General features: G+C 57.1%; 1 protein-coding gene across 2 annotated transcripts in view; it reads left to right on the forward strand.

Annotated features, from left to right (window-relative positions):
- DYNC2I1 (dynein 2 intermediate chain 1) overlaps nt 1-15,720 on the forward strand; it is a 53,763-nt gene extending 38,043 nt beyond the window's left edge. For both annotated transcript variants that reach the window (XM_084896809.1, XM_084896810.1), the window contains 12 exons: nt 930-1,018; nt 1,771-1,900; nt 3,297-3,469; nt 4,157-4,319; nt 6,989-7,102; nt 7,185-7,246; nt 7,499-7,550; nt 8,742-8,802; nt 10,748-10,847; nt 11,010-11,141; nt 12,921-13,144; nt 15,356-15,720. In XM_084896809.1, coding sequence (XP_084752935.1) covers nt 930-1,018; nt 1,771-1,900; nt 3,297-3,469; nt 4,157-4,319; nt 6,989-7,102; nt 7,185-7,246; nt 7,499-7,550; nt 8,742-8,802; nt 10,748-10,847; nt 11,010-11,141; nt 12,921-13,144; nt 15,356-15,530 — 1,475 coding nt within the window. In that variant the 3' untranslated portion in view covers nt 15,531-15,720. The remainder of the gene's footprint in view (nt 1-929; nt 1,019-1,770; nt 1,901-3,296; nt 3,470-4,156; nt 4,320-6,988; nt 7,103-7,184; nt 7,247-7,498; nt 7,551-8,741; nt 8,803-10,747; nt 10,848-11,009; nt 11,142-12,920; nt 13,145-15,355) is intronic.
- The last annotated feature ends 129 nt before the right edge of the window (nt 15,721-15,849 follow it).

The raw sequence follows: 15,849 nt of genomic DNA on the forward strand, positions 1-15,849 counted from the left end.
GGGCATGTGTCCGAACGGGAATTGAACCGTGACCTCTTGATTCACAGGTCGATGCTCACCCAGCGGGCATAGAGCTTTTATACAACCGTGTGGATGCTGGGTCTGTTGCATCAACTTAGATGGCAGGTCCCATAGGAGTGGTCCACCTTCACGCTTTCCTCCGTGACCCATGTGCTCAGCTCACCTGTGCAGCTTATTCTGAGGAAGCCTCACCCTAGGACAGTGGTTGGCAAACTGGCTCGCGAGCCACATGCGACCACACCCCCACTTCTAACGCGACTTCTTCAAAATAGACTTGCCCAGGCTGAAAACCGAGTTCTGTTCATGTGCCACGAAGTTTCAATCGCACTGTATGTGTGTGCCCGCACATGGTATTTTGTGGAAGAGCCACACTCAAGGGACCAAAGAGCCGCATGTGGCTTGCGAGCCACGGTTTGCTGACTACTGTCCTAGGAAATCAGGCATGGACATGTGACACTCACATCATAATTGATTCCGTTAGCTACAGGGGTGGGCAAAAGCAGGTTTATAGTTGTGAGTATGCAAAACAGTTTCTTGTATTATTACTTATTGATGATTGGATTATTTGATTACAGTTGTCAGTCTACTTTTGTCTACCTGTGTTTTCCTTATTGTCTATAAGTAGGGTTCTGTTCACAGACTTTATGTAAAACAAGATGCCGTTGGTTTTCTAAATTACATGTTTTGGGGACCGAGGCCCATGAGGTTATGAGTTCAGGTGAGCAGTGCTATGACGCAGCACCCGTGTGCTCATCGCCCGAGCTTCCTCCATCAGGGGCAGTTTACAGTAGTTCCAGAGTGAACGTGGGCTTTCTGAGCTCCACTTCCAGCTTCCTAACGGGCATGTGACCTCTGCCCTCTGGCGTGGCTACTGAGAGCCCACCTGGTGGTTTTCTGTGACTCTTTAGGGAGTGAGAGCAGAGAGCCGTCGGACGCAGTGGCTGTGCCCAAGGTGGACACACTGAGACTGTCCAGCTTCCTCCGGGCGGCCTGCCAGGTAGGTGCCGAGATGTGGCCGTCACGTGGCCACCCCAGCTAACACACACAGACTGGGAACACAGTGAAGCTGACAAGGCGGATATACCTCTCGAGTATTTGAAACCAAGGAACCTGGGCCTTTAAATTGACCACGGGCCCTGCAGCGGCCTGCAGATGGAGCGTGGAGGGCTCGTGGCGCTCCACATTGTACGCCGCGCCTCTGTCTCCTCTGAGCCCCCATAGACCCTCCGGTTCCTGGGAAACCAGCAGCGCCCGCCCGGCCCCGTAGCCTCTGTGCATCTCTAAAGAAAAGGACCCCACTCCTCCTCTTCACGGTCCCACCCCGCCCCGGGTGTGAAAAGCCGCCACGTGGGCTCAGTCTGGCTGCCCGCGGTTCTCCTCCAGCGGGTCCGCTCCCACCCTGAGCGGAGGGCTCCCCTCGGTGGGCGTCGGGGAGGTGGGGGTGCTAGCAGCGCAGGGCGGAGTGGCAGGTGGCCGGGGCAGGCGGTGAGGATGTGGCTCGGAGTGCAGGGAGGATGCCGAGGCCCTCGGGGGCCTGCCCCTGCCATGTCCTCGTCCTGCCACTTCAGCAGAATCTCTGCCATAAACCATGGCATGTGTCCGAAACCCCAGCTTCCTGAGGGGTCATTCCCCTGCTGCGCCTGCAGGACCGTGGTCTTGTGCCCGGTTGCTTCCGTGGCGCCTGGCAGGAGCAGCCCCGTGAGGGCGGTGAGCGGCCCGGGCAGGTGCTGACCTCCCTGTCTTTGGAAGGTGGTGGCCGTTTTGCTGGAAGAGGACCGCGTGGCAGCCGCCCCCAGCAGGGACCCCGGGGTCCAGGACAGCACCCTGCCCCTCAGCGACAGCGCCTGGCAACTCAACACCAGCCTGCCCTTCCTGCAGTGTAAGCCTGCTGCTGCGCCTGAGCGAGCACGGTGACCTGACGTCGCGGTCCCGGGCCGCCCTGTGACGAGAGGTGCAGCCGCAGAGCTCAGCCTGCAGCCCGCCGCCCCAGGGCAAGTGCGAGGGCGTGGGGCGGGACAGGCCAGCTCCTGAGAGGACAGGGCCGGGCGTGGAGTGCGGGTTTGCTTCGGAATCACCGCGCCCAGCACCACGCTCAGTCAGCCGTGGGCCCTTTGCGAGCCGGGTGAAGTGTGGTCACGTGTAACGTTTAGATCAGTTTTATTATTTATTTATTTATTTATTTATTTATTATTAAATTATTATCTGTGTACATATTAGATCAGTTTTAAAACCTGCCTTTGTGCGGCCCAGGCTGTGCCCGCGGCTGCTGTGCTGTGAAACGGTGGCCGCAGGCGACCGCAGGAGGGCGCAGTGGCGGGCAGTGGGGCTTCTGTCCTTCGCTGTGTGGGTGTTTCACATGAACAAAATGGCATTTTAGCTTTAAAAGCTGGTGTTTTGGGGGGTGTTTTTATTTTTAAAAGATGAGAGTTATCCCGTCCGGAAATAGTAAGTCACCATGTGTGTGGAATTCAAAACCCAGGTGTGCACGCACCACACCAGCTCTCCTGCCCAGTGCGCACCTGCAGGCCTGGAGGCGCTTGTACAAGGGCCACAGGCACGGAGTCCCTCATGGGGGACCCGAGCGTGCATGTCCTCACAGGACTGGCCTCTGGACGGTGTGGGAGACCCGCCTGAGGACGGAGGGTTTCTTGTTGGTTGCACTTTGGTAAAATGAATTCTGAGGTGACAGAGGAAGTGAGGTTGGATGACAGGTATCTGAGGCTCACTGGGCACACCTGTGAGCCGAGGCTCAGAAGGAGGGCTGCTCCGCCGTCCAGGAATGCTCTCCCGCGCAGCAGAGTGGCACCGGTCGCTCCTCCTTCCTGCGTTGGCTTGTGTGCAGCGTGTGACCAGTGTCCCGGCCTGGGGAGAGACAGCAGTGGGCCAGACTAGGAACATGCAGATGAGTGACGTGCGCAGTGGATTGAACGGGGCAAGCTCTTGGGAGACAGACGAAGGGGCAGGGCCCCCAGTGGAGCAGTGTGGCGGTGTGACGCCTCGGGGGTCTGCAGGGCCCACTGAGGTGGCCTGGCTCCAGGCTGTGTTGTACCAAGTCTGAAGGACCACTTCTTAGCAAAACCACACGACAACTGAGACCGTTTTCTTGTAGAGCTGTGGCATTGGCCAACCCACATTTAGGCAGGCGGAGCTTTGAAAGGACCATGTCTGTTTCTTCACTCAGCTGAAATGCATTCACTTATTTGTAAGTGTGTGAGTATAACCTGGATCTGGCAGACCACTCAGGTGCTGCAGCACTTTCCCTATTCCGTCCCCAGATCGGAAAGTGTCCAGCTTGCACACCTCTCCAGCGCGGAGGCAGGTGGTGGTGTCCGTTCACGGGCTTCCCGGCCAGGCCTGCGCGCCTCCGCTGGACCGAAGGCACCTGCTCTGCGTGTGGGACATCTGGCAGCCCTCGGGGCCGCAGAAGGTCCTGGTGTGTGAGTCACAGGTATAATGGGAACAGGGCAGGCAGTGGGCGCTGTGCTGGGCACAGGGAGCAGGAGGGCTTGGGTCCCCCCCCCCCCGCCCCCGCTCCCCCCCCTCCCCCGCCTCCTCAGCTCCGTCTGTGCCGCTGTGACAGGACATGGGCGGGTCTGCTGTGACTAAAAGTTGTAAGTTCAGAGGAACCCACAGTGTGAAGCCTGGTTAGCACCCCTGTCGGCCCGTGGGAATTGGGTATCAGGGCTCCAGGCCGAGGGGACACATGGCCCTGGGCATGACTCTGGTTCAGGGTGGACTTGTTGCTTGTACTGTCTGGGTCCCGGACGTGGTAGAGGTTTCTTAATTGCTTGAGGTTCCAGTCTGTAGTCTCATGCATTTCCTGGCCCCTGGTTCACAGGCCGTGGTCTGGTGGCCACGCAGGTCACCTGTTTACATGCTCCTTGACCTTAGAATCATCGATTCCACCAAAACTGTAGAGAACAGTAACTTTTACTGTGTCAGTGTTGTGGCTTAAAAATAACTTGGTGATGCAGGCGATACATGGGGAGACAGAAGTTGGCTTTGCTGATAGGCTGAGTGGGGCCTGGCGCACACCGAGAAAGCCGACACAGACACGCCCCAGACCCGCTTCGTGTCCCACAGCTTCTTGGGGAGGCCCCAGGCGCCATGGCAGCAGAGCTCTCTGTCCTCCCAGGTCACCTGTTGCTGCCTGAGCCCCTTCAAGGCCTTCCTGCTGTTTGCTGGAACCGTGCACGGCTCGGTCATCGTGTGGGACCTGAGAGAAGACTCTCGGATGCATCGCTACGTGAAGCTGAGTGACTGCTTTTGGACATTCAGGACAGCAACGTTTTCCACTGGTCAGTGAGGCCTGGAGTGTGACGGTCTCCAGGAATGGCTGAATGTCTTGGCATTTATTGTTCAGGTTACCCTAGAGCAGTGTTTTTCAACCTTTTTTGGGCAAAGGCACACTTGTTTCATGAAAAAAATCACGAGGCACACCACCATTAGAAAATGTTAAAAAATTTAACTCTGTGCCTATATTGACTATTTATAAAGTAATTCTCTTGAATAGGAATCAAATAAACACAAAGAAAGTATTTTATAGTTACTTTATTATGAAATATTAAGTAAACAAAATAGTGAAAAATTATAAAATTCTTGTCTTGTCTGCACCTACAGCACACCAGGCAACATCTCGCGGCACACTAGTGTGCCGCGGAACAGCGGTTGAAAAACGCTGCCCTAGAGGATGGGGTCTGACCTATGACCAAAAGAGGTCTTGGACAAAAGTGAAACAAAAATGCCTCAGGCCATTGTTAGCCGTGGCCAGCAGATTGTAACATCTTTCTTGTTTATGTGTGGATTCCAAATCCTCAGTGAGTTTCTAGTTTTAAATTAGCTTAAGGCGTGTTGGTATGTCTGCTCCTGGCTTAGTTACCTCCACCTGGGGGACGAGAGGAACTGGAACAGTAGGACCTGCAGCATCCTTCGTTGGACCCCAAGAATCTTCATGCCAGGCAGCTGTAGCTACAACCATAACTATGACCACATCAAGTAATCACAGCCTATCAGCACAGTCACCACTACCAACCAGCACCAACCAGCACAGCCACCACTACCAACCAACAGCAACCAACACAGCTACCACTACCAACCAACACCAACCAACACAGCCACCACTACCAACCAACACCAACCGGCACAGCCACCACTACCAACCAACACCAACCAACACAGCCACCACTACCAACCAACACCAACCAACACAGCCACCACTACCAACCAACACCAACCAGCACAGCCACTGCTACCAGCCAGCACAGCCTTCTCTACCAACCAACATCAACCAGCACAGCAACCTCTACCAATCAGCTCCAACCAACACAGCCACCCAACTCAGGCACCACTACCAACCAACACCCACCAGAACAGCCACCACTACCAACCAGCACAAACCAACACAGCTACCACTACCAACCAGCACCAACCAACATAGCCACCACTATCAACCAGCACCAACCAACACAGCCACCACTACCAACCAACACCAACCAACATAGCCACCACTACCAACCAACACAGCCACCTCTACCAACCAATACAGCCACCACTACCAACCAACACAATCACACAACCAGCACAGCCACAACCAACCAATGCACCCAAATAACCACCACCAATCAACATAGCCACAACCAACCAATGCAACCATAAAACCACTACCAACCAACACAACCACAAACAAACAACCATTGCCAACCACAACCACAACCAACCAACACAACCACACAACCACAACCAACCAACACAGCCACAAACACACAACCACAACCAGCCAACACAGCCACAAACAACCAGCCACAAGCAACCATAGCCAAATACCCACAACCACACAACCACGAACAACCAACCATAGCCACAGGCAAATAAGCGCAGCTACCATCAAAACCAACCAGTCACCCAGCAGCCCCCCACCACTTGGCAGAGGCTCATGTCTGGGCGCTTTCCAGGCGTTGTGTGATATCTCTACAATTGAGAATGTGTTAGTCTATAGCAGGGGTGGGGAACCTTTGGCCCGTGGGCCATATAAGGCCTGCAAAATCATTAGGCCGGCCCTGCCAAGGCATTAAATATTTGACCCAATATAGCAGCTAGTTTTTAAGTTGACAATTTTGTATGGCCCATAGGTGACGTTATAAAACCCCAACGGCCCTTGGCTGGGAAAGGCTTCCCACCCCTGGTTCATAGCTCCTCATGGCTTTGATGCTGTTGGAATAGAACCTTTCCAGTGTGCTGCCGTGTCACTGACTAACCTCTGAGTCCACCACCACCTTCTGCCCCTAAACCCATGAGGCCTCAGACCTCAGTGGAAGCCCATCGGCTCCAGACCTTTCCTGAGCTCAGCCCCAGCTCTCACTTCATTTCTTGCTGGTTTAAAAAAAAATTCTGTTCTGAGTTTCTGAGTCCAGGCGTGTCTATGTGTGTTTGCTTTACATGCTTTCCAGGGGAGAGGCAGGGCAGAGTGTGGTGTTCTGTTTCCTGCCTATTGCGAGGAGAGGATTCTCACCAGCAGAAATGCCTTGCCTGCGTTTTTAGGAGCCTTTGTGGGCTTTGGTTGTTCCTCCTGGACATTTTGTAGCGGGGCTTAGGCAGCGCACGTGATGGGGACTGATGGGGTTGGGGCAAGTCTGCCCAGACTCCCCTCCGCGGCCGCCTTTGTGGCCCCTCTCTCCCGAAGCAGTGGCTCCTGGCAGCCCTGCCCTGCGTCTCTCCAGCCCTCCCATCCGGTGGCTGCCCTGGGAGCTGAGCTGTCTCTGCTCTCCCTCCATCCTGAGACCCCCCTACCCTGGGAGGGTGTCCTGGGGTCCTCCACCCGCAGTTCCTCTCACAGGTGGCTGGGGGCTCTGGTCTCTGCTCCGTGGTCGTGCGGAAGGCAGTGGAACCTCAGCCGTGGTCCCCATGTGTCCCAGAAGAACCTGTGTCCCCCACCCGATGGTACTGTATCTAACTTCCTGCGCCTCCCCAGATGGCGTCCTCACCGCTGTGAACCACCGCAGCCCTCTGCGAGCCATTGAGCCTGTCTCGGCGTCTGGCCACAAGAAACAGAGTTTTGTCCTCTCGCCCTTTTCTGCTCAGGAAGGTACGTGATCCTTCCCTGCCTGAGAGCCCTGAGCTCAGGCAGTGCCTATGCTCCTCGCGAGCCCCCGCCCTCTCTCTGTTAGAAATGTCCGGTTTGTCGTTCCACATCGCTTCCTTGGACGAGAGTGGGGTTCTCAACGTGTGGGTGAGTGGAGCACACGGGCTCTGGGAGCGGAGCGTGGCTGTCGGGGACGAGGGGAAAGGGCGTGCGGATGCTCCGAGGGCTGGCGGGCGGGAGGGGGGAGGGCGGGCAGCTTGGCAGGGACTGTTCTGGAGTGAGGCCGCTCTTTCAGGAGCAGCTACGCTTTCAGCACCCGCTGCAGCTGGCGTCCCCGTCACACCGTGCTCTGGCTCTCTGGTAAAAGTGCTCATGCTCCTCTCAATATTCTGTTTTTAGGTGGTTGTTGAATTACCCAAGGCAGATCTTGCAGGCTCGATAAGTGACTTAGGTAACTATTAAATGAAAAACGAGTTTCCAGCTGTGTTTGCTGAAACGAATAGATTAAAGATGGCATTACTACTTTGAAAATAAGTAGTTGGCTACCTGAAAAATGAATGTATCGTATAGCTTTATCGGCTGCAGGGAGGAAAGGGTTGAGTGCTCGCAGCCAGGCCTAGTGAGTCCCCTTTGGTCTGGTGTGTGTCTGGCTCCCGTGCTGTGCGTCAGGGACCAGTGCTGGTGGTTCATGCTCCGTCCCGGGCGTTAGGTCAGGGGCTGGTCAGCGGTGGGACCAATCCTCACCGATGAGCGTTCTGAGCAGCCTGGTCCCGTCTCGGGTGCCAGGAAACAGGCGGTGGACAGGGAGCGCGGGCTGAGGGCTCCCGTCGCTGAGGGCAGAAGGTGCTGCGGGGGCACATCAGGCCTGGCTGGCTTCCCAGGGAAGGTGACACCTGGGAGAGCCACGCTGCCTCCCACCGGGACGCTGCCTCCCTCCGGTGATGGCAGCGTGGCAGTCTCCTGGCTGCATCTGCGGGTAGAGCTTATTTATGGATGCATTGAGGACAGTGCCTTGCCCAGAATTTGGGTTTCAAGATGCAGTAATTACAAATGGGAGGATGGTATTGGGAATAGACAGGAAGCAAAGCCACCGTGTGGCTGAGGGGCAGGCTGTGGCCATGATGACACTGAGGGAAGGCATGGGGTGCCAGTGGTTGGGAGGAGGTGGGGGGGGCAGAGGGGGTGCCAGTGATTGGGAGGAGGCGGGGGGAGGGGTTGGGGGGGGTGCTAGTGGTTCGGAGGAGGTGGGGGGGGTTGGGGGGGTGTCAGTGGTTCGGAGGAGGCCATGGTGGGGAGGGGTGCGCCGGCAGGGCCCATCGCACCCTGTGCTGCTGTGAGGAGGGGGGGCACTGAGTGCTGATTTTATTCGTTTTCCTCTGCTCAGTTGCTGCCTGATTCTGTCTGAGCAGGTCTGAAAGGCAAGGGCTTCCTGACTGTGCTCACCAGCCCTTGCCCAAGGCTGTGCCTGCAGACCCTGATTTCTTGGCTGAGCCCCGAGGGCCCTGCAGGAGCCCCACCTGCACCTGGGGCCTCCTGGCTTCTGGTCTGTGCCCTGGCGCAGGTGTGGAGCAGTGAAGCCAGATTCCAGAGACTGGGTGGCTTTCCTCAGAGACACACCTATTCCTCGTCTCCCTGTTCTTAGGGCTGATCCCTGGAGGGAGGATAAAGCTGGTGCACAGCTCCGTGACGCAGCTGAGCGACAGGTAAGTGCCCCGGAGGCAGCCCCAGCTCGGCCTTTCCCACACGGGAGGCCATGTAGGTGATGGCTGAATGCCTGGCCATTCAGGATTAGTGCAAAGGCAAATCACAAATGGAGAGCCAACCGCTTTTCTTTGATTAAAATGTCCATCTGATAATCGATGCTATTTGATTACTTTTCACTCAGTGTTAATATAGCCATGAAGTCAGTAGGACTAAAAACATTGACGTGGAAGTTTAAGAAGTTCAGACTTCTGCTTTTACTCATATGACTTATTATGACCCAAAAGTTCTTGTTAAGCACACAGATCTTGCCTGCAGTATTTGTGTTCCATGTTCATCTGTTTCGGGAGAATCTTCTCTTGCCCTTGGGGCCGCCTGTCAGCATGGGAAGGTGCCGCCGCCTGGTCCTCGCCCTCACACAGAACGGGCAGCTCCGCCCGCGCTCGCCCGCAGGCCCGTGCCCGCACACAGGGCTCCGTTAACATTAAGGAAACCGTCTGACTTGCTCGGAGCCACCCCAGGCGGTGCCGTCGTGCCCCCGGGTGGCCCTGGGCTGGTGGGCCCCGCTCCTGTAAGGTCGCAGACAGTCCCCGTGGTCACTGAGGGGGCTCCCTGTGTCCGGGAAGAGTGCTCCGAGGGAGGGGTGTTCAGAGGTCCCCCAGGCCCTGTGCCTGCCCAGGGGAGAGGCACAGAGGGCCGTGAGGAGCAGGTTGCTGTGGCCCAGATGCAGACAGCCCTGGCCGGGGGCTCCAGAGTGACCTCACCAGGTCCTGTGTCCTCTCCTGTCGTCCCTGAACGCAGGAGTCTGAGGAGGGAGTGACCCTGGGTGGCAGCATGTCTCCTCATCCTCCGTGGGTATGGCACATGCGTGACTCGCTCTATGGGGACATGCACATGTGTGTTGGAGCTCAGAGCGACAGGGCGGGAGTGGTGGTGGTGACTGGTGGCTTCTCGGAGAGGTGATCCTGAGATGCGAGTGGACCGGGAGCGTGTGGCCAGCAGGAGCAGGACGTGGAGGTGGGGCCAGAGGCTTGCTGCCAGAACTGAGCCAGTGTGTGCTGTGTGAGGTTCCCACGGCCCTCCATTCCTGATGGCAATGGGAGCTGTTCGGGGCTTAGGAGGAAAGTGGAGCAGAGGCGGGGCTGGAGCTGGGCGCCGGGGCTGAGGCAGGGGTCAGTGAGGGTTCTAAGGAGGCGAGAGGGAGGCCCTGCCCTCGCCAATGCCTGGCTCGGGGTCCAGGTCCCACCCAGGTGAGGAGCGGAGCGGAGGCGGGATCTGGGCAGCGGGAGGGCGCGGGAGTGACTGTGACAGGGGCAGTCCTGAGTGTGGGGAGAGGCAGTGGCCAGATTCCTGCTTCTGGCTCTGCCGGTTTCTGCTGTTAGAACTGTGCACACAAGTCTTTAATGAGAGGAACGGCTGCCAGTGCCAGGTCCAGGTTGGAGGTTGGAGCCAGGGGCAGCCGTGTGCGTGTGCGTGTGCGTGTGCGTGTGCGTGTGCGTGTGCGTGTGCGTGTGTAGCAGGCTGGGCCCTGAGCCCCGCTGCTGCTGTGGCTCCTCCCATGCCCGGGTGGCGTGCTGCCGGCTTGCCGAGGCTGGAAGGTAGGCTGGACCCGCACAGCACTGGTCCTGGTCCCTTTGTGAGAGAGAAACCCAGAAAGCCCCCCAGCCCGGGAGACAGAGGAGATGAAACCCCCGCCGGGCGGGTCTGCAGCTCAGCCGGCAGCGCAGCCCGTGCACGCGGCGGGAACGGTGCCGCCGGGCTTCTAGAAGTGAGGCTTGCCTGGGAGCTTGAAGGACTGAGTGGTACTTAGTGTGGATGTGAGAGGTCCCTGAGGAAGCGCTCGGAGCTCAGGAGCAGCGGGAGCAGTCACGGGACACGTGTGACGGACGCGTGCGCTGCGCCGGCATCGCCCTCCCCCGCCGCGCTCACCTCCGCCGTCTCTTCCAGCCTCGCCAACAGGGGCGACGCCCGCTGGGCAGCCACGCAGACACTCAACGTCAAGTTCTCGCCTTCGGATCCTAATCACTTCATTGTGGGCACCAGCATGGTGAGGCGTGTTCCGGCTCATTCCGGCTCTCCTTCCCGGGCGGGCGGCGGGATGAACGCGTCACTAAGGATGGGTTCGCTGCTGGCGCTGACGACATTGCCTGAGTTGCTGGAGAAAGCTTCCAGCCTGACCCCCGCTCAGTCACTGCTGTGTTTCTTCCAGGGCTATGTGGGCCACGGCTGCAGGCAGGAGCTGAGGGTGTTTCCCAAAAGCTTCAAACCCCAGCAGCTCGGCGCGCGGCCGGTGCCGGTGACCGTGGTGGACTTCTCGCCCTTCGGGGAGCCGGCGTTCCTGGTGAGAGCCTGTGTCTGAGGCACCAGTGCCAATGGGGCAGCAAAGCGCCTCAGCCCCCGCACGGTCCCCCAGGTTTCCTGAAAGTCCCTCTGGGCCGAGCCGGTCATCCCATGGCTGCCGCGTGGGAACTGTCTTCTGACCTGGTCTCTGCGTTAGGAGAACTCCCACACGGGGTGCCCCTCAGACACACCCTGCCTCCCCGCTCCGCCCTCTCCTGCGGGTGCTGACTCCCACCTCAGGGCTGAGTGAGGGCTGCTCTGTGGCCCCTGAGCGCCTCGGGAGGGAAGCCGGAGTGTGCCACCTGCCTGGCTGCAGTAGCCAGAGCGCTCCTCAGGGGAAGGCACGCGGGCACTTAGCCAGACTGTGATGTTCCCTTGGTCAGATTCGGATTTTCGCCCACTGATGCGCCTGGTGAGGAGGAAAAGCACTGAGGAGGCGCTGCCTTCCCTTTCTGATCACGAACATTTCTCAGGGGACAAGGGGATGCTCTGCAAGGCTGCGCCCTCCCCACCTGTGTGCCCTCCCCACCTGTGTACCCTCCCCACTTGTGCCCTCCCCACCTGTGCCCTCCCCACCTGCGCCCTTTCCACCTGTGCCCTCCCCACCTGCGCTCTCCCCACCTGCACCCTCCCCACCTGTGTGCCCTCCCCACCTGCACCCTCCCCACCTGCGCCCTCCCCACCTGCACCCTCAGGTCCTCACCTGCACCCTCCCCACCTGTGCCCTCACTTTTGAATCTGTGTCCTCACATTCTTACCTGCATCCATTCATGATCCTTGCTGGCATCTGTTGTCAGGGTGATTTCAGATGGTGGCTTTGCATCCGGTAGTCAATTCCATGTTTACTAGTTTGCTGTCTTTCTTTTGTACTATGTAGAAGTAAATGTAAGTATGTATGTTAGGTGTGTATGTAGGCATGTTTGTTGGCATGTGTGGAGGCATGTATGTATTATGTAAGTGTGGGCACACAGCCCCTTACTCTCCTCAGTGGCTTACAGCCATTTGCTGCCTCTGTTCTGCTCAGAGCATCCCGGGGGAGGGGTGGGGCGTCCTTGGAACTGGTTCCTTGCTCTCTGACATCGTTCTGTGAGCCCTTCTTTGCTTTCTAAGTAAACCCGGAGTCAACCCTTTCTCCAGGGAGTCCTGGCTCCTCTTAGGAAAAAACACGTGGAAACCAAGATCCACGCAGTGAGAAGTGCTCGCTGTGCAGGACGCCGGCCCCAGGCCACACCGCCAGGCCCAGCAGGGAAGCCTGGCCCTGGCCCCCTGGCGCGTCCCCGAGGCGGGCCTCGCGTGCACTGAGCCTCGTGGGAGCTGGCTGTACCTCTGCCTTGGTTATGGGTGGACTCAATATATACAGTAAAAGCTTCTCTTTTTTAGCTAAATGTTTGGTCTTTTACTAAACCAGCTAAGTTTTATTTTATGAAAATTTCCACCCAAGGGGATATGTCACTGTGTCACTGGTGCAAATGTATGTAAATCTTTTTAAAGACACCTTATTGATTTTCATGGAGCCAATCGTTTGAATCACTGAGATCCAACTTTGCTAAAAACAAACACCTGCTGTGCATTCACTGAGTTCATAGCCATCAGCCACTTAGGGAAGGGGAAAGAGTCCGAAGGCCCAGAGCTTCCCAGGGGAATGCTGCTCTGTGTGCTTTGTTAGGCAGATTTAATGTCAGCGTTCTATGTTTCAAACTGAAAAACGCTGATGCTCTGAAACCCTTCCCCCGGGAGGCTGGTTAAGAAAAGCAGAGCCCTGACCGGTCTCCGCCCGCAGGCCGGCTGCTGCGATGGGAGCATCAGGCTCCACCAGCTGGCGTCGGAGCAGCCGGTGATGCAGTGGGGCCTTGGCACCGAGGGCCGCGCCATCACCAGCCTGCAGTGGTCCCCGACCCGGCCGGCCGTGTTTTTCGTCCAGGACGACGCTTCCTGCATCTACATCTGGGACCTCCTGAAAAGCGACCTGGGGCCCGTAGCCAAGCAGCCCATCTCTCCAGACAGGTGGGTCTGAGGGCGCGTGCCGGCCGCAGTGTCCCGCAGAGCGCCTGGTGGTGACGTTAGAATGTGGCGATGTTGGTTAAGGAACGTTCTAGTGTCAGTGTCAGTGATACTACAGACCATTCGAAGGTAAGCTGGTTCAGTTTAACCCAGAGTAGTCCCTGGACCAAAGAATTCCCCGTTGTCATTCTTCGGAGAAAGGAAGAGGCTGTGAGCTCCTCAGTCATATCGCTCGCTGGCCACAGGCTCTGTGTGGGCATCTGCAGCCCCCCATCTGGTATCCCAGCCGTGGCCTGGAGTCCGCCGTGGCGCCCTGTCAGGCAGGTGACTCCTCTGCCCAGCGTGTGGCCGTGCGGGCCTGGGGACATGGAGATGGTGTGGCAGCCTGCAGCAACCCCTGTCTTGTTTTATTCGTGGAAACTAGAGCTACTTCTAAGGCCTGTCTCTGAAGGCTTCTCTCCTGACCCACTTTGTCTGCTCCCTGTCCTTTCCCGAGACTTTGTATTTCTCGGTGGTAATTGCCTGACCGTGATGGCCCGAGCAGCATGGGGAGGGCGGACTCCCGGTTGGAGAGTGATTGAAACAGGATCGTGCTGGGTGTTAGGGACACAGTGACAAGATCTGGAAAACACTAGGTGTATACTTTATTCTAATGGTTTAAACACACACAGTCAAAATCCATGGCACCCTGTGGTTTACTTCTAAGCACATATATGCATGTAGTTTATTCCCAAAGGCTTGTCAGTTATTCAATAAAGCAAGCACTACTGAGCACCCCGCATGCCTGGCACCAGGCATGCAGTGGACCAGCGAGTGGGCTCACGTCCTGGAGGGCCAGAGGGGTGAGAGAAATCAGGCTTCCAGTGGGATGGGGAGGAACGAGGAGGCCGGGTGTGCACCAGAGGGAGTCAGGACTTGGAGTGGGCAGGAAGGCAGGCCTGGCTGAGGGGGTGCGTCTGGCAGAGACTTGGGAGACAGGGTCTTGGGACCGGCGGGCCCACCAGTGCTAGGCCAACTGAGCCTGACCGAACCCTGACCCTCACCTTCTGCATGGATGGCGGTCAGTCCGTCATCTGGGCTGAAGCTACCCAGCAGGGAGCAGTTCAGACCAAGGGAGCGAAGTGAAGGCAGACGTGATCTAGAACATTCTTCCAGACACTGCCTGCCTCAGTGGTTAGCAGCAAGCAGTGGTTAAGTAATAATATTCACAGAAAGTGCCCGATTATTTTTCTCCAGAGTTTAAAGGCCGGAGTGTAGATGAAGGCAGAACTTGCTGCTCGAGGTCAGCTACAGTGATTATAACTGCGCGCTGTGCCTGGGCGGCGGGTCTCCACCCCAGCGCTGCTTTGCCTTCTGCCCTCTTCGCCTGCGTTCTGTCCGGCGAACAGATTCGAAGCATGCTTTATCTTAGTGTTGTTTCAAAGCACATGTAATTGGCCCTGACAACCCTGGCCAGTGTCTTCAGCGGTTGGAGCGGTGGCCTGAGCACCAGAGGGTCTTGGGTTTGATTCCTGGTCAAGAGCAGGTACTTGGGTTTCAGGCTCACCCCCAGGGGCACATGCAGGAGGCAACCCATGGATGTCTTTCTCACATCAGTATTTCTCTCTTTCCCTTTCCCTCTTTCCCCCTCCCTCCCACTCTCCCTAGAAACCAATCAGTGTTAACAGCAGACAGTAAGGAGCGCTGTCTGCAGAGTTCAGCCCTCGAGCTCCTCCTGGTCCCCTCAGCCCTTTCCTCTTCGTACCTGGAGTTTCCAGCTGGTGGCAGAAACTGAGCAGCAGTCTTACATGCTCAGTGGGGTAGAAAGTCTCAAGATTTGTAATTTTCAAGATATATTCCTTTGTGGGCTCAGGAGGGCTGAATTCTCCCTGCGCTGCCGCTCAGTGCTGCGGTGGCTCCCGACCTGGGCCCAGCTGCGGTGCCAGCCTGCCTGAGGCTGCACAGAGGGGGGCGGCGAAGGACATGAGCACGTGGGGCTGCTGCTCAGGCAGGGCTGTTTGTCTGTCCTGGAGCAAGTCCTGTGTCCCAGCAGTGACGGTGACCGTGGTGCATGCAACAGGCCTCCCGGTTAGGAATTTTCAAAATGGATTCCAAAGACTTCCCGGTGTTGGCTTCTGTTCTGACCTTTTGCTCTGACTCCCGGCTGGCTTAGACTCTCGTTCACCCCCCTGGGTGAAGACCACGAGCCTCGCAGTCACGTGGCCTCTCTTCCAGGCTGGTGGCCATGGCGGTTGTGGGCGAGCCAGACAGGACCAGCGGCGGCTTCCTGGCCCTGGTGCTGGCCAGAGCCTCTGGCCACATGGATGTCCAGTTCTTGAAGAGGAAGTGGGCGGCCCCCGTGGAGGACGAGCAGAGGAGACTGCGGCTGCTTCTGCAGAAAGCGCTGTAGGGTGAGCAGCCGGCGTCGGGGGACAGCACCTGGGGGCCCGGCCGTGAAGGGCCGGTCCAGAGGGGCCTGTCACCCCTGTGCATGTGTACTGTTAGTAGAACATGTGTATTCTGTACATAATTAATTCATTTTACAGGCTGTCACAGCTGTATTCCCAGTAAATAAATTACCATTTTTGAATGGAAACATTTGTAGTGTGTCCTGAACTTTAAAGGAAATACAGTCATACAGTCGTGCAGTACACTCTCTTCTGAGAATATTTCTGCTTATTTTTAGATCAGCCTTAAAATATTATCCATTCACTACCATATTTAATTAA

This window comes from Pipistrellus hanaki, assembly GCF_964339955.1.
Source record: "Pipistrellus hanaki genome assembly, chromosome: 10".
Taxonomy (NCBI): Eukaryota; Metazoa; Chordata; class Mammalia; order Chiroptera; family Vespertilionidae; genus Pipistrellus; species Pipistrellus hanaki.